This window comes from Scomber japonicus, chromosome 14 (genome assembly GCF_027409825.1).
Source record: "Scomber japonicus isolate fScoJap1 chromosome 14, fScoJap1.pri, whole genome shotgun sequence".
Classification (NCBI taxonomy): domain Eukaryota; kingdom Metazoa; phylum Chordata; class Actinopteri; order Scombriformes; family Scombridae; genus Scomber; species Scomber japonicus.
Window position 1 is genome coordinate 26,554,017 of NC_070591.1, and position 26,734 is coordinate 26,580,750.

General features: G+C 41.6%; 1 protein-coding gene across 1 annotated transcript in view; it reads right to left on the reverse strand.

The window, feature by feature from the left end:
- LOC128372680 (adhesion G protein-coupled receptor A3) overlaps positions 1-26,734 on the reverse strand; it is a 159,052-nt gene that overhangs the window by 93,822 nt on the left and 38,496 nt on the right. The window contains exons 7-12 of the mRNA XM_053332805.1: positions 22,836-23,049; positions 11,942-12,106; positions 8,610-8,829; positions 7,460-7,609; positions 6,127-6,288; positions 5,509-5,742 (exon numbers count right to left, since the gene is read on the reverse strand). Coding sequence (XP_053188780.1) covers positions 5,509-5,742; positions 6,127-6,288; positions 7,460-7,609; positions 8,610-8,829; positions 11,942-12,106; positions 22,836-23,049 — 1,145 coding nt within the window. The remainder of the gene's footprint in view (positions 1-5,508; positions 5,743-6,126; positions 6,289-7,459; positions 7,610-8,609; positions 8,830-11,941; positions 12,107-22,835; positions 23,050-26,734) is intronic.

A 26,734-nucleotide genomic window follows, 5' to 3' on the forward strand; every position in this document is an offset into this window, starting at 1 on the left:
CTAATATGGCCTTAGAGCAGCTGGCATGGCTGTAGACTCTTAAGTTGCTTAAAGTGGCCTGACGGTAGCCAGTGTTGGACCCTGCTCTTTTGTCACATAAATCTGACTACATTTAGCCTACTACAGAATGTAGTTGTCAGCAGGGTGCTTTAGTAAATTTTGTCCTGTGATTTCAGGGTGGAACATCAGAGGTCTACAGAGTATATAGAAAATATCTTGTATTTTTTTCCCCTCTTTATTTGATGGCTGCCAGAGAATGACAAGTAAGATTGGTAAAGAGAGAGGGACATGAAAGGACACGTACATTAGACCACTGGGCCACTGGGATGTCCATGATACCTGTGTGATTTATTGATGCTATTTCAGCCCCTGAAGCTTTTTTAAAGAACAATAATTTATCAAACTTTCCATGAATATATGCAAACGACATGGACATTAACCTTTGTGGTAAAGATAAGATAAAGATTTCCTATTTTTATTGCCCTTCCTCTTCAACATTCTAAGCCCATTTGACTAAATGTGTGCGAAATCAACAGAAGATCAATTCAGAGGTGAATACTTTTGCATTAGGGAGCAGTACGTAAGGCGCTGATGTTGTACGGCTGTGCTTTATTCTGCCACTTTTTTGGCAAGGAGTTGGCACAGCGGGGCCATATGCTGTGTGTCTTAGTCCAGTTGGACCCAAAATGGCTCTAAATGGTGCTGAGCTTCTGCCAGAGTGAGACAGGGAGCAGATCGCTCAACCAGTCAGTCAGTTACACAAGGATGGAGGGAACAGCCTGGGACGGAAGCAGAGTTTATGAGGAAGCCTGCGGGGTTCTTTTTTTTTTTACAAGGTAGTCGATTAATCACTTTTAAGCCCCCTTCTTAAAAACCCAGCGTGCCAGTGTTCTTTCCTAATAAGGAACTGCCACCGGATTTCTGTCAGTAAAGACACTACAAGTCAGTAAAGACACTACAAGTCACCATTTACATCACCTACATCAGACTCATGGTATCAAATATGCAATTAAAAAGTAGTATAATTAGATAAGCGATAATTGGTTTAAACTTCGCTCAGTGCTAAACCTACAGCAGCATGTTATATAAGGGAATGGCTGATTATGTAATGACTGTGCATCCAACTAGGAATTTCTGCCACTTTTCTGCCTCGTTTGTATCTTTGTAATATCTCCTTTGCTCGATAACAAGCTGTGGTGCTGTGTGTCTGTTGCAGCCGTCACAGTGCGCTGTTAAACTGAGCAGCGTTAGACAGGCTGGCTGATGAGTCATAAGAGAGCGTGTGTGTATGTGTGTGTGTGTGTGTGTGTATTATGTGCATTTACTTCTGGTCTCCTGATATACAAATATATATTTATCTCACACAAAGTTCACACTCACACACACGTTGCCTTCCCAGTGGTAGAAAAGATGGCTATTTTCACACAACAGGCCTTCGCTCTCAATTCACAATGGCTGCTTTTTCTGTTGTTCAACATGTGATATCTGCTACTACAGCTGCACATCTGCTTGTTTCAAACACATTTTCACTATGGCTTTGATTTAATGCGTCTCTTCAAACACTGATCCCATTGGTGTATTTTGCTTCTCTTTTTATGGTTGCGTCCCTTGACTCGACTCGACACGACAAAACTGCTGCGAGGACCGAAATTATTAGATTTGCCTCAGCTGAACGATGCGCTGCTTACTTATCGTCATGGAAACACTTACATTTGATGCTTTGAGCATTGAAGATCATATACAGTGGAGTGTCATGCTTCAGAATCTGATGTGCTATCAAAATGTATGTGGTCCAGATTTTTCTAAAAAAATATATGATAATACATGTTTTCTCCTGCTCAAATAATGTTAACTGACAAATCAACATTAAATTAAATAAATTGATAAAATTCAATATCAGATATAAATTAGACCCTGAAACAAAACACTTCTGCTCACGTTAATCTGATTTGGTCATCATTTATCACAGACTATAAATCAGAGCAAACACTGTATTCTACTGCTGTGTGACACAGCTTGAGCCAGATGTTCCTCACTTAATTGACTCTTGACATTTGTGCTATTGGATTAAAATGTATAATAATTTATTTCAGAAAATGACACCACACTGGCTCTGTTTAACCACTTGGTTTCATAGGTTAAGACTATAACACAGAGCAGAGCACCAATACAAAGCTTATTAGTGAAAATGAGATTAGCTTGTGTCTATATGGATTGACTACAGTTGGCTTTAAATAAACTAAACACAGTAAATTACATAATTTAAAAAAAAGACAGAAAATCTTATTATATGATATATGATTCAAAGCCATTTCTTTATTTACCACAAGGTCTTTCAAGTTGACCGGATATGAGTGAGGATGTGTGTGTGTTTTCCAGAGCATGTGAGTTATTTCCCACACACATGGTAAGGTAGAGAGACGCAGAGAAATAGAAAGAAATTATTGCAGGGTGGCAATTACAAGAGTTGAGCCCATAGGCTGCTGAAGTCACTTTCACCTCCCTCAACAATTACTATTAAAGTGCTCTCGAGCAAGGCTTTGCTCCTCACCCCGCGACCGTTCCTGAGGAGCGGGGGGGCGGGGGGCTGTGTAAGCTGGCCAGCTCGTAGGTGTGAGAGTGTGAATCGCTCGGGGAGGAACGAGCTGTGTTCACTCTGCACGCTAAATGAAGTGGAAATAGTATTACACTTCATCTTACGCCCCAAAAACTGACCTTTCAAGAGATTTTTTTTATTTTTTTCATTTTAAAGTTAAAATTACCCAAATATATCAAGTATTTAAAAGCATGCTTGCCACCAAAGAACTGGCTGTACCTTCCCAATGACATGCCAAAAATGCTGAGTAATAGCAGCACGTTTGCCAAAAATATAAGCACAGCCAGTGAGTATTGAAATTCACTCCAACCATATCTCTACTTTCTTTAGTGCAGAATGACTTTGTATTCATATCTTGTAACGGTGTTGTCCTCTTGAGGCTAATATGTTTATTTGCATATTGTATTATTCATGCTGTGACAGTGGAAAAACATACAAGTAGGAAAAGCACTTGTTGAAACTAATTGAAAATGGATGCATGTAAGTCTCTCTTCACCCATAAGCACTCCCCTGGACTACCGCTGTAAAGTAGCTACTTCATTTTACGTAATGTTCTTAATCAACGCGCCTTGTTAAATTGAGATTAACCTAATGAAAGATACAGTATGGCTTGAGTCTCAAATATGGATACAGTACAGCTTGAGCCTCAAATACTCGTCAGCCCTGCTATTATTATGATGACTTCACGCAACGCCAGCTAGCCAGTGATACAGTAATAATCTCTATTACAGTCATAATTACATAATAGCACTGCTTTATATTAGTGGTACAGGTGATGAAGTCATGATATGAGCGAGGAAGATGTAATTACAATAACATAGTAATATAATAACATAATGGGGAAAAGCTCTAATATGGATCATTTGCTTTGTGGCTGCAAGAGGAGAAAAAAATACACATTTGTTTCACTTCTGGCACAACTTGGAGAGAAGTTACCTTCAGTATCAATGCCAAGTCAAACTCAAAGGAGGTGAATTAAGTATGATGGACACTACTTTGCATTAACAAATTTAAAAGATGCCAACCAAGGTTTGAAAGCTTTTTTTTTTTAACAAATCTGAATCCCTTATTGGGTTCATTCTTCAGTCCTGTCAGAGCTAATGTTTCCTCTTGCTGGAAGGAACTGCTGAAATAAGCATTATGTAGTGTAAATAATATCAATTCTACTTTATTATTTAGAAAATGTCAACTAGATTATTGGTTAACCCTCCTGTTGTGTTCCAGTCAACCAAGCAACTAACTGTTTATAAAAGCATAAGGGTTAGGGTTAGACCTCTTTAGCCAACTCCATTCTAACTTATTAGCACAGGTTTTACACATATTTTTGGAAATTACGGTCAATCGGCCTCATTCAACTGAAATTATACCTCATTTGTAAGTTAACGCCTGTTGAGCAGCACATTTAGATGCCAGAATAGTTTACTACCACGATATGGAAAAATGTGCAGAAAGAACCAAACATTTGATTTCAGTCACACATTTCGTGACTAACACTCAACAACTGCAAATACAAACCAAATGACTACATATTATAAAGAGGCTGCTTCAGAGGCAAATATTAGGAGCTTTGAATTGCACCACACATCAACACATCTTCTCATATAGTTTGTTGAAGGTATACTGAGAGTTTTATGCTCAAGAACAACAACAAGTATCGAAACAAACTCAAAAATAGCAACAAATGTGTTCCTTTTTTTCCACCTACGCTTGAATGTAAGGAAGCCAGCCAAAACTATGAAACCAAGTGTATTTTTGGAGATGTGTTTCTCACTGTTAACCAAAATAATTGCTTTGCCTCCTAATTTGAGGTACATCTGGGAATCATCAAGAGGCAATTTTGAGCAAATTTGCTGAGTGGCTTCTAGAAAAAAAACAAAAAACACAAACTTGAGGAACTGCAGCGTTGTCTTGACCTAAGCTGACTTAGCTCAGCTTCCAGAAATGCATAAATACATATGTATTACACGTGCACATGCTACACACACAGCCTGGGGGCAGAATGTGCTGTAATTGCTGACAAAACCGCAGAGACTTGACACCCGTCTCACCAGAGAAGAAGAAGATGATGATGAAGAAAACGAAGCAAGCATGTGTGCTGAAAGACAAACACACACCCGGACACTCTAACATATATATATATAAAACTACCACACAGACTGTCTACACACACACACACACTGATGGATTCATCGTCGGACTGAATGGCTCGAGGGTGCAAAATGTTCAAATGTTGCAGAACTATGCTACTTCTGCTGCCGAGGGAGTTGAATGTTTATGCGTGCCGTGTGCAGACGAGGAGCGCCTCTCTCGTCTCATGACGTGGGATTCGTCATTTGGGACGGCTGCGATCGGAGCCGTGATGAGGCTGCGGCTGATTTAAAGTGACAGGTACACAAGGCCGTCTTATCCATCACAGGGGAGTGGCCCGCATTCACTGACTCCCAAATCGCCGTCGCTGTTTGCGGGCCGTGCCTCCCGTCACAACCTCACCAGCTGATCTATGGTGTGCAGACAAACCCAAACAGAGTGTCATGTCTGTTGGACAAATAGACGACAACAGACTTAAGGGCAGGTAATCCTTCTCGTATGTTTCAGCTGTGTGGTGTTGGAGAATTCATTTTATTGTGCCCGCGAGCTACCCGTACAATCTGTGCTGCCTCTCTCATATTTTCTTTTCTCTCTCCTCTCTTGGAGCATCTTCTGTCCCTTTTTCTCATATATATGTGAATTTAAACGGAGTGTCAAAAAAATACTAAAGTGTGCGGCCTTTAAAAAAAGCCCCTCTGGGAGTGAGAGGGAGAAACACTCAAAAGAATGTTGTTTTCTGACCTCAGGCTGGATTCAGAAGGAAGTAAAAGAACCGTATAGCATATTTTAGAAAAGTTTCCCCCGCGTTTTAACTTGCAGCTTACCTTGCTGAGCTGACTGGCCGGTGAGCCGCTGTTGTTGACAGTGTGGCATTTGAAGTTGAGTAACGATTCCCCCGCGGCGTCACGCTCTCTGCTCGCGTCCTTGTCAGAGTGGGAGTGGCTGTCAGGGTGGGGCGACGCGGCCGACGAGGGGGGACGCTGGAGTGCCGTGCAGGACAGGCCCAGAAAGTTAGAGGGTCGGATAAGGAAGGCCTCCAGAGCTATGTTAGCAGACACCTGAAGAGAAAGAGTGAAAGAGTGTGACGGGAAAGGCGAAAGTTATGGGTGAGAGGGGAGAGGGGGGGGTTGTCGGAAAAGAGAAGAGAGATTTTTATATTAGTCATTAAGCAGATGCTTTTATCCCAAGTGACAGCACAGAGGGAAAAAATAGACGGAAACCAGAAGAAACAAAAGGAAGCTATTTATCTTTCTTTTGCCTCATTCTTTGCTATCTGCTAGAGCCGAATTAACTTCTCATTATTTTCAGCTGCTAGAAGAAAAAAGGTAAAGCTATGGGACATTTACTTACATCATCAACCTTTGCCCTGGCTCAAGTGTGGTTGTGAGTGTGTGTGTGTGTGTATGTGTGTGCGTTACCGTGACATCATCGTGCGGTCGTACCTTAGAAATGACCTGATTGTCTCCGGTCAGCGACAGGTCAGCGATGCGCTCCACGCACTGGACGATGCGAGTGCACGCTCTGGCTTCGTTCTGGGCCATCCACAGTATGTGTTCCTCCACCAGCATCATGTTACTGGCTATGTCTGATATATAGTCCCCCAGCTGCGGAAACACAAGCGTCCAAAATGTTTGATTGCGCTGATTTACACCAACTATGTACTGTATGTACAAGAGCCCCCGCGGGCGCACGCCAAGAGGCAGGCTCATCATGCAAATCAATCATATCCGCAACAACGGCCACATTTATAATCTCCAGCCGGAATTGTGAGGGAGGCAATGGTGGCTTCATTCATTATAGGGAGATTTAATTTAGATTAGCGGCTCCAATGGGGCATAATTGCTTCCTTGGGATGGCAGCTCGCTATTTACTTACTGTACTTTTCATTGTTGCTTCATTTGACTGCTCTTTATTGGATAAATGGAGGGTGGCCTCATCAGCATTGTCTTAGGAGTGATAAAACTGCAAGTATCGCCTAATAATATCTCGTCCCGAGTGACCAGTGATGAGTAATTGGACAAGTGCCGGGCTCGACACCCCTTCCACCCCTTCCCCTCACGCTACCTGACCTTTAGTGTGACATAAAGCCCTGCCATTGCCTCCGGAAAAAGACATGAGATAAGTTCACTTAAACCTAAAACATGGCCTGCCTGAAAGAAAAAAAAGAGAGCCAGAGAGAAAGATGGATCTTCATAGCTATAATTATGATTCAGGTCTAAGTCAGCAATAGGAGGGAGGAAAGCATATGAGGTGAGAAGTTAAGCTGTCTGGAATTGATTGAAGGAGTGTTGCTGTGTTTTTTTAGGCAGCCTCTGCTGTCTTTTGCTGAAGTGTCCTTTTCTGTTTGTTCAATTAAGGCTCTTGAGAAGCCATTGATACCTTTTAAATGAGCTACTAAACTATTTTCCTGAGAAATCTCATCCTTCCTTAAAAGGCAAATCATTGCTTTTTTAGAAAGATATGGGTAAAGACATATGCTCATAAGGAGAGAAGCTTACAGTAAAAGTACAAGTAGTCCTACCTTTAATAAATGTCATGTTACACATTTAATAGAGGAGTACAATCTGGGGAAAACTTCAATTTGAGGTCAAAGAAACAGGTCAGTGATCAAAGAAAGACTGTATTATAATAGCTCTTTCAAAGGAAAGAGATTTTCTTTATTTTGTCGTTCCTGGAATTGAGTATGAGGTCAAACGTTGTATGAGTTGTGTGTGTATGTGTGTGTGTGTGTGTGTGTGTGTGTGTGTTTGTGTCTCCATCTGTGTTCACGCTTACATCTCTGCGCTTCTCCACCAGCCTCGTCAGTCTCTCTACCAGGTGTGTGACAAAGATGACATCCATGACGTCGGTGAAGTGAGCCGCCCTGCTGGTGAAGGCCACCAACTGCTGGCCTAAAGGCTGAGCGTTGGTGGTGTTAATGGTGATCTGGAAAAAAACAAAAAAAACAAGGAAAAATATTCAGCGACGCTCGAAAAAGAGACGATCACACGGTCCTTCATCGCAATCCAACAGAGACGTGACATGAAACGGCCGTCATGAGACGGCTTTGACAACTTATCATAAATAATGCATCAAGTGTAACGCTGTTTCATGGCAGTTTTGTGAGTTTGATTATTTACTGTGATACAGTAATCTCATGAGTGATGTAGAAAGAAATCAGCTCATCTTAAGTCAGTTTACATTATGTATATATGAAGATGATAGCTATATAAAGTCATATATGGACAGATGTGCAGACACCTGCTGGCTGTGGTTGAATCAGTGAAGATGTTGGTTTTTGCTGCTTAGGGATATGAAGTGAGAGTCAGAGAACTCAGTCATGTCTAACCAGTGTCAGGAAGGTGATTGAAAGTTACTGATTACTTTTCTCAAAAAGTAACTTTTTACCAATCACTGCATATACAAGGTAAATAGTTACATGGGAAACCAACTTTTGCTGTCACTTTTACAAGCAAAACTAGTCACATAATCTCATAGTTCAATCCAGCCGGTAAAGAGTTCATTATGTTTTATCCACAACGACAAATCACTTCAGTTCAATCCAGTTTAACAAACATGAAAGAAAGATCATTCAGAACTTTTTATAGTTTTATCAGATTCTCAACTTAACTCCCAAGACCAGGTAGTTTTACCACGAGTTGGCTACAATGACGTGGATCTGAATTGCAGTCATTCTCTTCATGTAAAACAAAAGCAATGAGTGGTGAGCCTATTTAAATTTCAGTAATTGTGATATGTAATTTAAAAAAGTAATTAGTTATATTACTAGTGCAGAAAGTAGTGGAATTATTTGTAATGTGTTATTCTCAACAGTGTGTCTAACATCATAGTAAACTTATAGACTAAAGACTAAATAACAGTAGATGTATTGACACTTTGAATGAGAATCAATGAGAGGATGGACTAGTAGTGTGTGTATCATTACCTGGGTGAGCTCATGCAGCACACGGGTCAGTTCGCTGGCATACGGACACTGAGTGTAATCCTCTTCGGCCCACCGTCCACCCCGGTCGCAGCGGCGCCACGCCTTCTTCTCCCTCTGGCTGGAAGCGTGAGGAGCGCTGCCAGATGGGTGAGGGGCAGAGCCGAAGGTGGCTGGAGCGCAGGGCAGGAAAGCCAGGATGCCAGCCAGAGTCTTTGGCCATCTGCCACAAAAATACCTCCAAATCATCAGGAATTAACTATGTTTAGGAAATCTACACTAAAAGCTACCAGATGGCAATTTCATACTCCCTGTACTTAGGAAAATTATTAATTTGCATATTAGATTTACAGCTTACCCTCATTATTTTGCAGAAGACTGCCAGATTCTGATACTTGATTGTGAAACATTGTGTTGTGTGAATTCTGACTTAATTAACTTTATTTTCTAACTCTATTAATCAACTTAACTGTCCACTTTGTGCGCAATGAACATTATTTATCTATGGACACACTGCACCTAAAGGGGCATGCCACACATTTACACAACACAGAGAGTCCTAATGAGCCTGTTACTAAACTCTGTGGAGAGTCTATAAAAGTAGCCTAGATATTTTCATATGTGTACAGTAGGGAAGCCCTTTGTTACAAACTGTTAATCATTCACTTAATCTATCTCTTTCACCCTGTTTACACCTGACATTAACTTGGGTGTCCGATGCAATCGATTACAGTGTAAATGACCACCAAGACACATTGTGATCCAATCGCTCAAACCACTTGTAAAGGATATAACAGGACAATACATCATCAATGCAGGACGAGGCGGTTATTTTGGTAAACGGTTGACAAAAGGGAGATGAACACAGATGTACATGGTCTGAGTAATCTGAACAGTTGGTATAGCTCATATATGTATATCAGTTCTTGAAACATATTCTTAGTTCTTAGCTCTTTAGCCCATCTGGCGCTTGTCTGACTGACGTAAGAACTACAGAAGTGATGTAGGCAGTAGCAGAATCTGGACACAAGTGTTTAGCTCGAGTCGCATAAAAGGGACAGGTGTGGACAGCAATGTCTCAGCTGTCCACTTGTGATCGGATCACCCAAGATGCGCATTAACCCCAGGTATAACCAGGCCTTTAAGCAATACTAAAGGACTGTGACTAGCTAGGGAAAGATGGAGAGAGATGTACTTTATATGAAGCAGAAACCTTTTCCTGCCTTTTCCTCCCTGAAGGGAAAATTCAGCCTACGAGAGTAATTACAAGTGTTGTTCGTATGACCATGCAAAGTTCAGTGAGGTCTCCTCTCAAGCAAGAAATGAGACTTTCTCAATAATGTCATCAAGAGCCAAATCCTGGAGCTGCTCTACTGACCAACCTCTGATAGGAGCCAGGGTGATTTTACAGGGAAATGGAAGTTTTTCATTTTCTGGGTAATGCCTGTTAGTGTTTCAATAAAATAAAGCTTATTTGAGTGTAAAAAAGTCAGCCATACACTCATAGTTCACTACATTAGCCTTGATTCCTCCTGTAATAAAAGAAGTCCAGGTTTGTTGCTTGGCGTCGGTGTAGATTTAAAGATTAAAAGGTCTTATTTCTGTGCTTCTGCAGCCTTAGGAAAGAGTTGTTTGTGCTCACAATATATTGATCGGTTTTGTCTACAATCAGAGCAGAAACATGTGTCTTATGTTCGGTCGTTTTTCTCCTTAAGGCAACATCAAACCCCTGCTGCAGAGAAGTAGCCTAAGCAATGCTTGATGTGGCAACACTTTTGACTTCATCTAAATGAAAATAAAGGAGCAGTGCACTTTGGATGCTGGTAATCTGTTCTGTGGTTAGAGACCTGCCACCCCTTTGCGCCCCCCCCCCCCTTTGCTCTCCATCCACATTGTTGCAGCAGCAGCTACTTAGTAATAAATGGCGTTAATTTCACCACCACCCCCAACACCCCCCCACATAAAAAAAAAAGGAGGCTCATTTTCCAGCCCATTACTCCAATGCTCCAGCAGGAACAAAGCCTGTGTGCTCGCTGCACTGAAAGTGGGCTGTAAAGTACAGCAGCTACACAAAAGAGCGTACACACACACACACACACACACACACACACACACACACACACACACACACCCTCTTAACCCCGGGGAGGAGAGGTGGAAGATGTGAGTGTGTGTACAACTACAAGATTTCAAGGTGGTCACAAGGAGTGGAGGACGGGGGGGAAGAGGATGGATGGTGGGGTGGTGTTTGTTCCCCCTATTCATGAGAAACCTCAGTCATGGGAACAAATGATTTACTTCTTTTTATAGTCTTGCAATAAAGCTTAACTACACATATTCATCTATAAACACACTTAAATAAACTTCTAAATGACCTCACGTCACTAATACACAGCATTGAAACTTATCAAACCCGCTCTCAGCACTGGATTACACTTCATGTTAACTGGGTCAGATCTCACAAAGATTACTTTTAGACTTTGTGCTCCAGACTCATGAAACAACCATTTACACACTTTAAATAACAATTCCCTGATGACTTTGGGACAACATTTTAGAGATATACTCCTACATTTGAATGTTTTTTTATGTAACAATTTGAATTAGGAATTGATCTTTATATTTCTCCTATTTGATTTGTTTTTATGCTTTTACAGCTTTTAAATCTTCATGTTTTTGAATGTAGCTGTTTTAATTAGGTACTGATTTCTACTGTTTAGCTTTGTTTTTATGTAATCTTGGCATTACTGAAAATGTGGGTCACCCTTTAATGTATCCCTGAGAAAATGAATAAAGTTTAATGATGATGCTGATAATATTTGTTGGAGTTACTGTATGTCTTATATCCAATTAGTACTAAAATATATATATGAACTCTCTAGCTTATACTGTACTTGAGCGATTCAGGTCTTTGGCAGTTAATGAGCTGCACCTGGTGGGATTGTGTGGGTGATTTTTATCAGGCAGAAACAAGAAACCAACACAACACCGCCAAGGAGCAGAGTTAGGTACTTAACTACACTGTACTTACCAAGATAATAGCAGAGCGAGTGAGTGCTTTGATTACAGTATTAATTCTTATTCTGTAGACTCTGTAATTGGGAAATATCTGTTGAATGAAATCATGGTGAGATTTAAACTACTGCCTTATTTTGCCATGCTAGGGAAACCAGCGATTTACAGCGATTAGACTTAATAATGTAGAACTAGTTGATAAACAAGAAAGTACACTTAAGGAATGAGAGAGGTTAGATAAACGTTGCTGGTAAGTTGTTCTCGTTACAAGCGAGGTCAAGCAGTCGAGCGGCCGCGATTGACCCCGATAGGTGACTCACCTGAAGTCCCCCTTGTTGTTGGTGACTCTGTCGGTGGGGCAGTACGGCGCAGACGTCTCCAGGACAACTATCTCCATCTGCCGGGAGCTGTTGCCACGGGAACTGGTCACCAGACACTCCCAGATGCCGGCGATGCCCACGTCGATGTTGGAGAGGATGACTTCGCTGGAAGAGGAGGGAGAGTGGAAGCTATAAGAGTGTGTTTATGTGTATTATGTCTGTCTTAAGGGTGTGTGTGTGTGCGCGCGCGCGTGTGTGTGTGTGTTACCGAACTTCTTTCTACAAGCATTTATTTTCCCTTAAGAGGGATGAAAGATGAGGAAGAGGAGGCCTGTGCAAGGAGTTGGATTAGGATTTGAGCTTAAATTTAGGGTTGAATGTAGTTTTAAGCTTAGTTTTGTGTTAGGATTTGATTTTAGGAAGGTTTGGATTATTTTTGGATTAGAGTAAAATTAGTCATACAGCAGAGAGGGTTGAGGTTAAGGCTACAGTTTAGGGATTGTGTACTCAGTTGATGCTTCACGTCAGGACAGAAGTAGAAAAATATGTGTTTTACAAAATCTAATTCACTTGAAAGACCCTTGTGTGTGTGTGTGTATGTGTGTGTGAGTGTGTGAGTGTGTGTATGAGTATGCAGTGGCTTAAAATGTTGGCTGTGATTTAAGATGATCATTACTCATGCTTATCTTTCCTACTTTGTCACAGTGATTCCTATCTCAATAGAAAATGCCTGATTAAACAAAGGATGGGGAAACAGTGACAAAGAGCCAATGCAGGCCATTTGCCAAAGCGACTAATCTTGAGGATTTTACTCCTTATGGGAAAAAAGAGAAAAGCCAGCAGAGATTGCTAAGCAACGGGCATTATCACCATGGAAATACTACATCCTTGAGAAACGGCTGCGGTTTAATTTCCAAATACAATCCAGTTGTAGTCAAATATACACTTTGATTGTGTGCGCTTGAGGAGCTAACGCCTTTTTTTTTTTTTTTTTTATGTGTGATTTAATTAAGCCAGCGTGCGTTCATAATACAATCCACAGTACACCCACACATGTCACTGTGTGATGATTTCAAATGCGACTAGGGGTAACAATGCTCCACAAATGGGAGCGTACACAACAGCTGACATTAAAAATGATAAGTGACAGGCCGGACAAGAAAGTGAAAATCTTGCAGAGTAAAGATGATTAGTGGCTGAGCGCCTCTGATGTGGAGAAGCTATAATCCCAGAAAACATTTCCTCAGAGGGTGTGAGAGAAATATTTATTCAGAAATTTTAAATGCCTTTATTTCGCCTGCTTCTCACTCACTCACTCTCTTTCTTTCTCTCTCTATCTGCCTGTCTGTCCCAGCATGCACTTGGGCAAAAGGCACAAAAAAAAAACCCAAACACATTCATGACTGCTGCCAATTTGTTAGCAGATTGTAATTCACCTGACGTGCATGTGTTTAGAGTGTGGAAGGAGATCAGAACGCCTCCACACAGAGAGAACATGCACCTATAAACCTCACTGTCTCCTCATTCTTGATATGAGATGATGGTGCAAACCACAGAGTCACGCTGCAATAAAAAAAGACTGTCTGAACATCATCTTTTCAGCCGTGGATGGCACATCAAGGTGAAGAAAGCAGTAGTGATAGTCAGGGAGAGAGGTGGAGACAGAATCTCACTTCTTATTATACTGTGAGGAATATAAGGATTTGAGAGAGGTTTTCTTTGACAAAATAAATAATATATATGCTGCGTTTGACCATCTTCTCGACCCTTAGAAACTGCCTTATTTATGTGGGGAGAAGAGTCAATGTGCAGCAATACACAATGTCTTGCGATAGGGCCGGGCAATATATTGATATTATATCGATATCGTGATATGAGATTAGATATCCTCTTAGATTTTGGATATCGTAATATCGCAATATGTCATCAGAATTGTCTTTTCCTGGTTTTAAATGCTGCATTACAGTAAAATATATGATTTTCGGAACTTTCCAGACTGTTTCTAGCTGTTCTGTTTCGTACCTTTTACCCACTTTGTCATTATATCCACACTACTGATGATTATTTATCAAGTGTAAATGTTTTGTGAAAGCATCAAGAATCAGCTCTACAATATTATTTCAATATCGATATAGAAGTATTTGGTCTAAAATATCATGATATTTGATTTTGTCCATATCGTCCGACCCTATCTTGCGATTACATTGTGTTCTGGTCTGCAGAAGTCATTGCAGGTGCTACAAAAAATTGATTTCTTCCTGTGTGACTGTTGATTGACACAAAATGATACATTTAGACAGGCATTTACAGTGTTTCATTCTGACTGTAACATTAACCTGGTCTTATGGTTGACAGGGTTGGGGCGATGGGCGATACCATCGTCCATTGCAGATGGCAGTAACATCGTGATTTAAAAGAGGAGAGACAGTGAGCCACATGAAGTACAACTAAAGTTGTTACGTTACCGTCATTTACCCCCAATATCATTGTCCATCACAATGTTTCACAGTGGACATCATCCTAACCCTATTCGTTGAAGTTTTAGACAAACTGTGTTTTACTAGTGTTGGAATATTTAAAAAGTCTCATAGTATCTATTTCATGATAAAAATGAGAATACACTTTAATACACATTACCCTGCAACCCAGTAGTCCTATGAGGCTTGATAGTCAAATTATGAATGAGTGAAATAAGTAGTTAATTAATCCCTGAGTGCTTGATTTTTTTTAAGTAATACACCCACTAAACATTAAAAAACACACAAAGGACAAGCAGTTGTATCAATTTAATTAGAATTTATTTATAATTTTGGTAAATTTAGGCTTTCACACCTGTAGTTGGATTAATTTGGTGGTCGCCTAGGGAACAAAAACATGGCTGGCCTTTAGTCGCGGCCCTTTTTCTGTTCACACTGCTCGTTTTACACAAGAGGAATAAACATGGAGTGATATGGATTGACAGTTAACTTATTGATTTGACTGTTCTGCTGACTGTCACCCGACATCATCGGCCCCACACGGACCCACGCAGGGAAATGAAGTTCCTGTGATTGACAGCCGGTCACACTCTGCTTCACTGTGTGTTTCTGTTCTCTGGTGTCACGCAGAAACAACTGATTATGATTACACCCGTTATTAGTCCTGCACTTCAACCGGACAATGCTATGAATGTTGACGAACGGATAAGAACGCGACAGAAAAGGAGGTACTTGTACTGTGATAGTTACTGTGTGGTCACTGCTGTATGTTTCACACTTATTACTGGGGACTGGCTGAAATACACAGAGAAGCACACACACAAGACACATCTCTGTTTCTATTTTCACTTTGACTGATCTGTGAAAATCCCTCCACACATGGAAGGAGGAGGGTTGCTTCCTTTACAGTCCACAATCAGCTGGATTTCCTCCTAGTTCACATACTAGTATATCGTATAATTGTGTGTTTGGTCAACTTTGCTTATTTACTACCAATAAAGAGCACCAGATTTAGCATGGAACCAGATCAGCTTGTTTAGACCGCAACCAAGTTGAATTTAACAGCCTAAACAAACCAAACCAAGCACACCAGTTTGTTTGAACGATACAAATAGTACAAAAAGTCAATGTACACAAATGAAACTACAGAGGTTCATTCATAAAGAAAGCAAAAACCATCAAAAACCATTTCTCTGATCTGACCTCACTATAGTAGTAACCAGCTCATACAATAAGAAACCCAAATGAAATCATATTGTGCTCTGCTGTAAACTAATTTCCACCGCTGTTTGTTTTTGTAAAGAGAAAGCAAACTGAAACCAGAGAACGTTGTTACAATCCACGCCCCTCCCACCCCCGAAATCACCCTCCCCACTCCGTATCAAACGGACTCATGACTTTGCTTCAATGACTTTCTGTGGGTGAGTTATGAAAATGAATAAAATAAGTCCTGATTTCATCTTCTGTGTTCCACTAAAGCTCTCTTTTTTGATTGCTTTTCTAATAGGCCCTAAATCAGATTTGAACGCTTGACTGAAATGATGACATTCTGGGCTAGAGAACAAGTGTGTATGTGTGTGTGTGTGTGTGCCTGTCTGTGACTACATGTGAGGGTTTTTTTTTTTTTTTTTTTTTTGCAATGTGCATAAGTACATGTTCAGCTGCCCAAAAAGTACTTCTGGGCATTTTCAGCTAGTTCAGAAGGTTTTTTTGTTTTGCACCATTTATTTAATTGTTTAGGCAGAGGCTTTTTAAAGTATTGTGATTTAGGCAGATTTATAAAAACTTCTGAGACACTGCAAGACTGCGTGCAAGTTCTTCTGAATCCCAGTGTAGAGATGAGCTGCTGAGATGATGTCTTTGTCTTATTTTATCTGCTACTGTTACTATAAGACTCTAAACCCTAATCCTACATAACTTTCAACTCCAAGCCCAGCATCTCTATTTCCTGCATACTCTTTGTCTGTCTCAAACTGAATATCACACACACACTCTGTCTTTGTCTTTTTCTCCACTTCCCCCCCTCCTACCCCCTCCTTAAAACAACATCCTTCTCCTCCACGAGATGCAACCGCAGAGCTGAGTTTAAAGTGCGAATGGGCTTTAAATTGAAACCCTATGAGTTCAGGTCCGGCTATCGCCTTCTACCTACAGTGCCATCTCTAAATTTAATAAGAAACCACAATGAGCACATGTGCTATCTGGAAATCTAAACAGATAATACAGATAACATACTGGGAGGTAAAGTGGAAGAAATCTTGCTTATCGGACTCTTCTCTGTTTGCACAGGGTTACTATTACACAGACACCACAGTCATTTATTGAAACACACAAAACACACACACACACACACAGGATAAAGGAACTGCCAGGAAACAGCAGCTTTCGGTGTTAAGTGTTATATTTAAAGCCGAGATTTTTGGGAATTTGCTTATTATTGAGCATTCAGCATCTTCCTAAATGAAGAGAACATGCGACAAATGGCAAAGCGGCTTCATGTGGAGCTGGTTTAAGCAGCGCTGGACTCCTGCTCTTTGTAGATATTTCCTTCAGCCTCGAGTGTTTGGAGAGATGTGGGCAGTAGTTTCGGTTATTCCACCTAGAATTATTCAGTCTCTCCATTTTTGCATCTGCTTGCCTTTTGTCTACACTCTGTTTTTACTTTAGAAAGACAGAAAGAAGAGGAAGAAAACAGAAAATAAGTTGTGATTGTTACTGCTGGTGTACTGAAGTCATTAGTCATATATTCACTACAAAACAATGACTGCAAAATCTATTACTGATGATGATGATGGTAATGATGATGGTTAGTGTGTGTGTATTCTAATTATATGTTTGCAAGTGTGTGAGATGGAGCTGCTGGGCTTGTCCTCACTAAGCATGAATAGTCTGCAGAGGGGGGGGGACAGTTACATCATCGCTGAACGCAGGCCAACTGTCTGAATGCTGGGAAACATACAGGGAAATACACTCCACCCCACCCCACCATGACAAACACACACACACACAGAAAAAAAAACACCCAAATCACCCACCTCCGCCCGTCCCCTCTGGCTTACACCCTCCCTGTCACCCCACCAGTGGCCTTGCCGAGCTAAAAAACACTACGACCGGAGGCAGTATTCCGCCGCGGCCCCCAATCTGCAACGTCCCCCGGTGAACCTGCTTGCACCCAGACGAAAACAAGCGGGGGGTCGAAGCCCGAGCCGAGGAACCCGTCCAAGCGGGCGCAGGTTCGGTCAACGTTTTCAGAAGCAAAAGGTCATCGTCGCATTTGAATAACAAACATGTGAAGGAACGGCTCTCTCTCTCTCTCTCTGGTTTGTGTAAAAAAAAAAAAAAAAAAAAAAAGCAGTAGGGGCAGGGGCGCTCGCAAGCCAAAACACAAAGCACTGACCTACATCCACAGTAACACTGCGCCATTGTGGAGCAGCTCCCCAAGGACTCATTAGGAACATTTATGCTTGCGCGCTGATATTTAACAATTTGTTTACATAATGATGCTTACGAGACTGTAAACTTTCAATCTGCCCCCCCCCCCACCCCACCCCCCCTCTCTTTCTACCCATCAAATGTTCCAGAGCTGGGACATTTTTTCATGCGAGCCTGACGATCACACTGCTAATTTGTGAATTTGTGCTTTGGCTAAGTGTTACATGTGAGTTCTTGAAACGTACGTCTCGGCTCTGCTGGCTCGAACGTTCAGGTGCCAAGAGGAGAAAAATATATATATATATATATATATATATATATATATATATATAAAGAGGCGCATGTGCTCAGATGTACACACAGGGTGGCATAATGCACTGTGATATAATGGCCCTACTATTTCCATTGCATCAATCACTACCTTGTCTTAACCCACTCTATCCATTACTCTGCTCAGTGTATTATGCAGGCTGTTAATAATTTACGCTGCACTTAAGTTTATCCAGTGAAACGTAAGCCTTACATACTGTTCATATTCTAAACCCTTCAACGTATGCAGCATATAGTATATTAGTATAATTACTCCCTATATTAAATATTTAAGAAATGGATTTTGCATCTGTAGATATCTTATTAGAGGTTAGTTTATACAGAAAATAGTGGAAGTGAAGGGTGCAATACAATCTAAATATTTGAATGGTAGGGTTCATTATAACCATTAAAACCAAGCAACCAATCAACACTGACCCAGCTACAAAAACAAAAACAAAATTGAAATATATCCATTTCTGTATTGTCTGCACCACTTTAGGAAAAGTCAGAACAGTTCAGGCTTTAATAATGTCATGTAAGGCTGTTTTCATTGCTTTCAAAAGTCAAAAATAGGTCCAAATGGACTTGAATAGTATGTAAAGTTTTGACACCCAATTTTGTTTTTCTTTATTTGACTGAAACTGGCAAGCAGTTAAGTGATGAACCCAAAGGTGACATTTGTATATTTGTGAGCATGACCACATTTGGTCTCCTTAGCAACTGATGCTGCTTGTCGATTCAAAACAGGAAAAAATAAACAGAGATTGTAACAGAGGCAGGGATTTGAAGAAAACGCAGTAGAATGCAATAAGAAAGACCAGAGATGCGGTTAGAATGTCAAGAAATTAAAGTTTCTGTTTGCAAGCCGGAGTGGAGTTATATAAATATATTTTTTAAAAACAGACAGAGAGCTCTGGAGAGATCATCATCAGAGACAAGGAAGAAGCAGAGAGACATTTTTCCCTTTCTTCCTTTTCCCTTCAGTAGTATTTCCAAACCAGGTTTCTTCATTTTGTGTGAGATTAGCCTGATTAAAAATGGAAAGGATTAAGAAAGATACATCCAAAAAGTGTCTGCTGTAGCTAGCTACAGGGCTCTAAAATGTTTGATTAATGAAACATGAATCACAGGCTGGGGCCACTGCTGCCGCTAGCATAGCTAACACTGGGGAGTTTGGCCTGACACCATTACTCAGCAGGAGCCTGGCCCACATCGCAGAATCATCAGGCCTCATGGGGCCAGGGTTTTTTTTTTTGGGTTGTTTGTTTGTTTTGTTCACTGTGAGCGATGTAAACAGATCGGCTTATCGGCCCACCTGTGCCAGTAAATAAGAGGCTGTAATTACAAGCCGCGGTGTGAAAAGTAGGAGAGAAATAATGATAGAAAACTACAATGCAATATAAAAATGACTACAAAAAAAAACCCCTATGTAAACACATTAATTCAATAATGTCACGCCTGGTGCAGTGAGCAAAAAGATCATGTCATGTTTTGAATATCCGCACTGACTGTTTGCCTGACCGAGCCTTAGAGCAGGATGATGAGCGGAATTTAGCCGGGGAAATGGCCGCGAAACATTTTTTGGGTTCACCTTCAAAAAAAGAGGTCACTTCACTGAGGGCTTTGGCATCTCCGCTCGCGCCACCGTGCGACAAATCCAGACGAGGGCTTTAAGCCACACGCTAAATCCTGTGTGTTCAGTCTTTCCCCTCTGATGGGGCGTGCAGTGGGGGGGGGGGGGGGGGGGGCGAGGCTGACTGACTCAGAGGACTTTTATCCAAGGTGAACGACACCAGTGCGGGCCGTAGTGACTAATATGTTGTCCGCTGTGGCTAAATGAGCACTGACAGCGTGTCAGAGGCCAAAACATTAGTTTTTTTCTTTTTTTTTTTCCTTTTTACTTAATGAGTAGTGGACCAAGAGTCTCGAGCCCCCTAATGTCCTCCACACATCTCTTTCAACACCGCAATTTAAGATGGCGAAGAGGTGAACGGTGAAGGCCCAGGCACAGCAGACTTGTTTTTGTTGGACTGAGCTCTACACACTCTCATACACACTCATCATCAGCTATGGAAATGATGTCTGCTCCTTACAGGTTTTTTTGTACAGGAGGGGAGACGTTTTTCCGGTGCCAAGATCAACATGACCCGCATGCGTTCCACTTGGGTGAGCAAATTGCATTATTTGTGTGTACAAGAGAGAGAGAGAGAGAGAGAGAGAGAGAGAGAGAGAGAGAGAGAGAGAGAGAGAGAGAGAGAGAGAGAGAGAGAGAGGGAGAGGGAGGGAGAGAGAGGGCGGTGGGTAATTGCGAGCGGGGGCCCTCATCAGAATGGCAGTGATGAGAAATTTACCAAGTTCCGTGGGACACAGGGTTAGAAAAGTGGAGTCAAAGTTCTGGTGTTTCAGTAAAGGGAGAGATGGGGGGTGGGGGGGTGTAGAGTTTGTGCTGATGGGATTGGAAGCAGAAGGCTGGAACAGGGGCTGGTGGACATTATCAGTCAGTACACAGACAACACAGAGGGTCAGTTGCATAAGGAGTTCCCTCTAGAATGACATCTAACAATAGACAATGAGGACTCCTCTCCTGCGACGGGATTCTAAACGGCAAACTTTAATCTCATTGCTGTTGCTTGATATTAGTGGTATTCAGCATCTCTACTTTAAACTAATACACTTTTCTTTTTTTTTTGGTTGAGATTATGGCATCTTTCAAAATTAGTCATGTGACATTTGTTTTTGTCCTAAATTTAAGACTTTGTGTTGATTTCACCCAACTGACCTCAATGTCTCCTATCACATCTGCCTCAGTCTTAGTTGTCATGGATGTCAATTCTTCACTTTCAATGTAAAGTGTACAGTATATATATACAATCTGGAGCATCCTGGTAGCTGAGCGGTATACTTATAATGTCCCTTGTTTGAGTCCAGCAAGGGACCTTTCTCTCTCTCTTCACCACTAACTTTCCAATGAGTTGTGATATCTATTAGCAAATCCAGCAGATATGGAGCAACACTGGAATTCATTCGGAGTTGTGTTTCTGGCAGAGTCCAATAATCATTCTCCTTTTCTCTCTGTTTTCAGTCTCCTGAGGAAAATATGCTGCTCTTTAACCGCTCAATGTTGGGCTGGTTCAAATGACTTAGACACTGCTCTGTAGCTAAATCTATAACAATGCAAAATATTAAATAAGCTTGTATGATCGTATGTTCTGTATTAAAACTCTTTACTTCCAAAGAAACCAATAACTGCAGCTGTCAAATACAAGTACGGGATTAAAATGAAAATGTAAACTTCAAGTCTAGTGCAATTACCTCCAAACTGCACTTAAGTATAGTACAAGAGCAGAAATGGGCAGTTACTTTCCATCACTGTTGATAATAACAATGAGCCATGAGTGATAAAGGATTGCATTGACCCCTATTGGTGAATACCTCAATAAAAATAAACTGTGCAAAGAAAAAAAAGAAAAGAAGCAGAGCTGAGACAGTGAAACATCAATGGAAGAATCTCTCTGTGCCCTGTAATCCAATTATGGAAGGCAGAGCATTCACCGCAGGGATCACTGTGGATGTCAAACAGTGAACTGGTACATAATGGAAAAAGACAAAATGTTGACTATTTGTGGCGTTTGCAGACAGGGGGAATGGTGAACCTTCCCAGAAATGTAGCGGAAGAGAGGTTGGCGTTGGTGTTGCCAAATAAACGGCATAACAAGAAGCGTTCTGGCCCTGTTGACACAGAGAAACATATTCCTGTCAGCACTCCATCAATATTTATGTAAGGGAGGCCGAGTCAGAACAGGCAGCGGTTAAACTAATCAACGGCAATGTGCTCCTGCGTCTGAGCCCCCGTTTGCCACAGTGTTACGTCAAATGGTTTTACAATAACACACAAACACACGCATATATACACCAACACACACATGCATATGCACCACAGACCACCAGGAAAAACAAAGACAGGAAGAGGACGGAGACTTTTTTTGCAGCGTCTCCTTCTATGCAAACGAAAAATAAAAATAAAAAAATAAATATGTGAAAGCCAGCGTTGCCTGTCTACTTTATTGGCGCAATTATGATTCAGCATCTGTTCCTCTTAGCGTGTGATCAGCGAGAGCTCCGGCGGGCGCCTGGGGGAAGCGGCTGGACGGCCAACCTCTAGAGACGAGCCGCAGATTTGCTCCGAGGTGTTGGCACGCTGCCAAGCCAATTCTGTCCTGTCCTTTCAGATCCTTATCAAGGGCGCCAATAACAAAAAAAAAAAAAAAAAAAAAAAAAAAGGTAAATCTCAGCTGCTATGGGTGAGTGAGAGACGGAGAGGGAATGAAAGGGGCATATGTGTATATATATATGTTACATGTGTCTGTGTGTGAGCTGCAGTGATCCTTCTGACTATGGATGCACTAGATGAATGAACATGTGTGAGCATCGTGCACGTGTGTTTGTTTCCTTTACTTTACATGTGTAGGCTGAGAATGCATATGCAGCTGCTTATTTACATATATGCTTTGACTTTATCTGCTTGGTCGGGAGTTGTAAGCATCCTCGGGAGCGTGTGTGTGTGCAACAGCTAATTAGCTCCCAGCTCTTCCCCTCCCTCCCCCTCCCCCACCCCCACCCATCCATCCATCCATCCTCCCCCCCGCCTCCTTCCTCTTTATTCTGGCGTGTACCTGGTCAGCAGGCAGCAGTCGTGAAGCAGGGTTTCCTCCACGTAGACGCCCCGCTCCTCCTGCGTGGCGACAACGTGACCGTTGTGGTGCCACCGCAGCTCCACCGAGGGGTCCAGGTAGGTGGCGGTGCACTGGAGGGGCAGTCGGTCGCCCTGAAAAACCAGCTGCCTCTGGGAGGGGATCAGCTGGAACAGGGGCATCTCCAGAGGTCCATCTGGGGAGATGAGGAGAGGATAACACAGGAAGGTCAAGCTTGTAAATCCCCCCTTCCCCTGAGGCGAAGGAGAAGGTAGAGGGAGAGAGAGCGAGAGGTCATTCGTCCATTCTTGAGAGGAAAAAGACACAGGCAGAATGGAGGTTTTAAGGAGGATTGCTGTTTTCTAGAATATTCCCTGTCTTGCCAGAGGTGTTAAAAAAAAAAAAAAAAAAACGCACCATTGCATGCTTGAATTGTAATCAAATTAGACTCATATCAACCTTGCGCACACTGCTGCAGACACATCCATTCATCCTACACACATCAACACATGAACATGCCTCCAAAACACCATCTAAACAGGCACACACACACACACACACACACACACACACACACACATACACAAACACATTCTGTCACGGTCACGCTCCTCCTCCCCCGTCGTTCCCACATGTTGTTGCTGTTGCTGTACGAGATGAACGGCAGCTGATAAAGGAGAACAGCCTCAAGCTCTCTCCTGGACTCGCCTTAACTCCTCACATGTTCACAATAGAAGTCTGCCGCACCACCAGTTATAGGATTACCTACCTTGCAGCTGGCTAAGTCCTCAAGCTTTTTTTTTTTTTTTTGCTGGAGAATAAGGTTGCGATAAGGATGAGATCAGAAAACAGGGAGGAGTGTTGAATCATCTAGAATATGGGAGGTGTTTTGATGTTTTTGAGTAGAACTGTTTTTTTTTTGTTTTTGCAGATATAGGAGATGTAAAGATGAGGCGATGTTTCTAAACACAATGAACCTATGTAGATGTAGCAGTGTTACTTGGTTTAGTTTAGCATGGATCCAGGATTAACTCAATACCTCGCCAGTTCGATATACCACCTTGGGAATTCCTACGGAGCGTGTTCGTTCATACAAGGCCAAACACTTCCTTGGACATGCTCCAAAGAGCAGCGTAAACAAGCGCTTTGCATTCACTTGTATTCCAATCAATTGTGGATGTTGCTGCCGTCTGACAGGCAATTCGATACGTGGGTCATAAAGTCTTTTACAGCTCCATGCATTTGGTTTGGGGAAAAAAAAAAGAAAAAGAAGGGAAATACTGAAAGATCCGTGTCGGGCGATCTGGCCAAATATCTACAGTCTACAATTTAACATTTCCCTAAAGCAGGAAAGAGAAACTAGCACACCTGGTTGGGGAAATATTTGTATTCCACGGGTTATCCTCTGGTCATTTTCTATCCTGAGAGCAGTAGGTCATGACCTGTCTGGGATATGCAGCTGTCTTTATAAAGCTGGCTGTCTCCTATGGCAACCAAGGTTAGGTGGAGATATGCTGGATATGCAGACTGGTCTCCTATTCAAATGGATTGCAAGTAACCTGTGAAGAGACTACGTGACTTTAGTTCATTTTAATTAGGATAGTGTCTTGTTTATAGTTCAATAACAAATAGAGGCATAGAATGAGAAGTGTGTGTGAAGAATAACCTAATTTGGAGATGGTGCAAGGGGTACAAAACTTTGCAAGGTAAAAACAAATTGCAGAAAGGTTATTAAAAAATTTAAAATGTACAATAAAATGCACTGCAATTCTCCACTCGCAATCCACAGTCCAGGCTTCTGGTCTTCCCTTGGATGTCCAATGTGAAGTAACTAACTTGTAATGTGATTCACATTTGAAGGATGAATTTGCCTCGCTGGGATTGAACACATTTTATCAGTATCTCTTTACCAGGATAACCCCAATTTGACAAGCCTGGCTGCTAAAATGTTGGCCATGTTTGGAACTACTTATCTATTGTGAACAAGCTTTTTCTGTGATGAGTATCAATAAAACAAAACTGTGTTACAGGCTCTCTCACACACACACACACAAACACACACACACACACACACACACACACACACACACACACACACACACAAGCACCTGAATGACATTCTGAAACTGGCAGCTGCTCAGGATTTGACACCTATTATTGATGCACTTGTGAAGGCTAGGAGGTGCCAGGTTTCAAGAGCAAGTTAAAGTGTAAAATGCTGCTCCTGACCACAATATAATTCTCTACAAAAACTCACATATGCAGAGCTTTTTCTACAGAAGTAATTCATAATCAAAAGGTGGCTAATAAAAAAATGACTAAAGTTGGATGTTTCATGATGACATCTGTGTGCAGTTACTTGAGCTGACCCTGTTAGAGCGTTAAGACTCTCTGATTGTCCTCAGCGACAGTTGCTGAGGCTTTATCATCTCCTGCGGGTGACACGCAGCAGAAACAGCATGGGAGCCATTGACTGTTGACTTGGCTGATGCTGATACTGTTGAAACAATGCTTTGAGCCAAGGATCAGAATGTGGCTGCTCGCCTTTGCCCATTGGACACTGCCAGAGCAAAATGTAATTATTGCCTGTATGTGAGAGTGAGACTCTGTGTGTGTGTGTGTGTGTTTGTGTGTGGGAAACGGAGAGGAATCGAGACTGAGACAGAGACATGATATGTATGTATGCCTTTTTGTATGCATCTACTTTTTACTGTCTCTAGGAGTCTTTCTTAATAGAGCCTTGAGTGTTCCAGCAGAATAATGATAGACTTTTATACTATTAAATTAATTAACAAATCAATCAATTAAAAAGAGAATGTCTCATAAGTAATAGTCATCAAGATTTTCATGAAATCAAACCCCATTTTTGATACTATTTATGACTAAGATTATTTTCTGCAATAGCCACTCAGCGTTTTTACATTCACATCATTTTAATTGGTAGTGGCAGAGTCCAGCATTCCTGCACTGGATTCAAACTGCATACCTAAGCACAAGGGATTCACAGGAAAACAATGCATGCATGTAATCCAGTGTAATTTTATCCCATTGATAACATCCTCAGTGTTTACGCTTCACTCCTTACAGTATATCAGCTGTATTGAAATCCGGCTGAAATCCCATTTAATCATCCCTGTTTGCAGTTGAAAAACGTGTTGTTGTTGTTGTTGGTTTTTTTTAAGTATTTGTAATAGTGTTATATTATTAAAATGAGGGGGAAAAGGTCTTTGGGGAAATTATTTTAGTCTCAGTCGGCTAGAAGGGCGTGACAAAGTCTTGTTTGATTGACAGCAGCTGGCAGGCTGCCAGAGTGCTGGTGTTCCACCATACACAACACAGACAAAGTAAACTAACTGCTCAAGTCATAAACAGACAATGTGTTGCTAGCAGGATTTCCTGCAGCATTTTCAAGAATATTTACATGCTGCTTAATGTGCTGCGGCCTGGCAGCTAATTAGCTGCCGATCCAGCAGACTATCAGTGCACCTTTCTCTGACGAATGTTAATGTGTGCTGCATTGACATGAGGTCTCCAGCTTTCTGGGTGGATAACAGAACAGTATTTCATCGAATTAATGGAAAACTAGGGGGAGCCATCGACAGAATATAAATTCCTCTCTTTTCTTTTCTGAGAACCAAAAGCAGAACACAGGACAAGTGATTTACAGAGGGGATATGTATGCAGTAGACAAAAAAAAGTAATTTAATTTCTTACTGCTAATGCAAACTGTCATTTCTCATCATGGAACTAGAAGGAGCAGCCACAGTGAGCCGTTAGATGAAGGCTTGTAGGCAACAGGCTGCACATCTACTACTAAGCAGCAAGATAACCAACTTTACTTTGCTCTGATGTTCTGTGGGAAACTACTCACACTGTGAGCA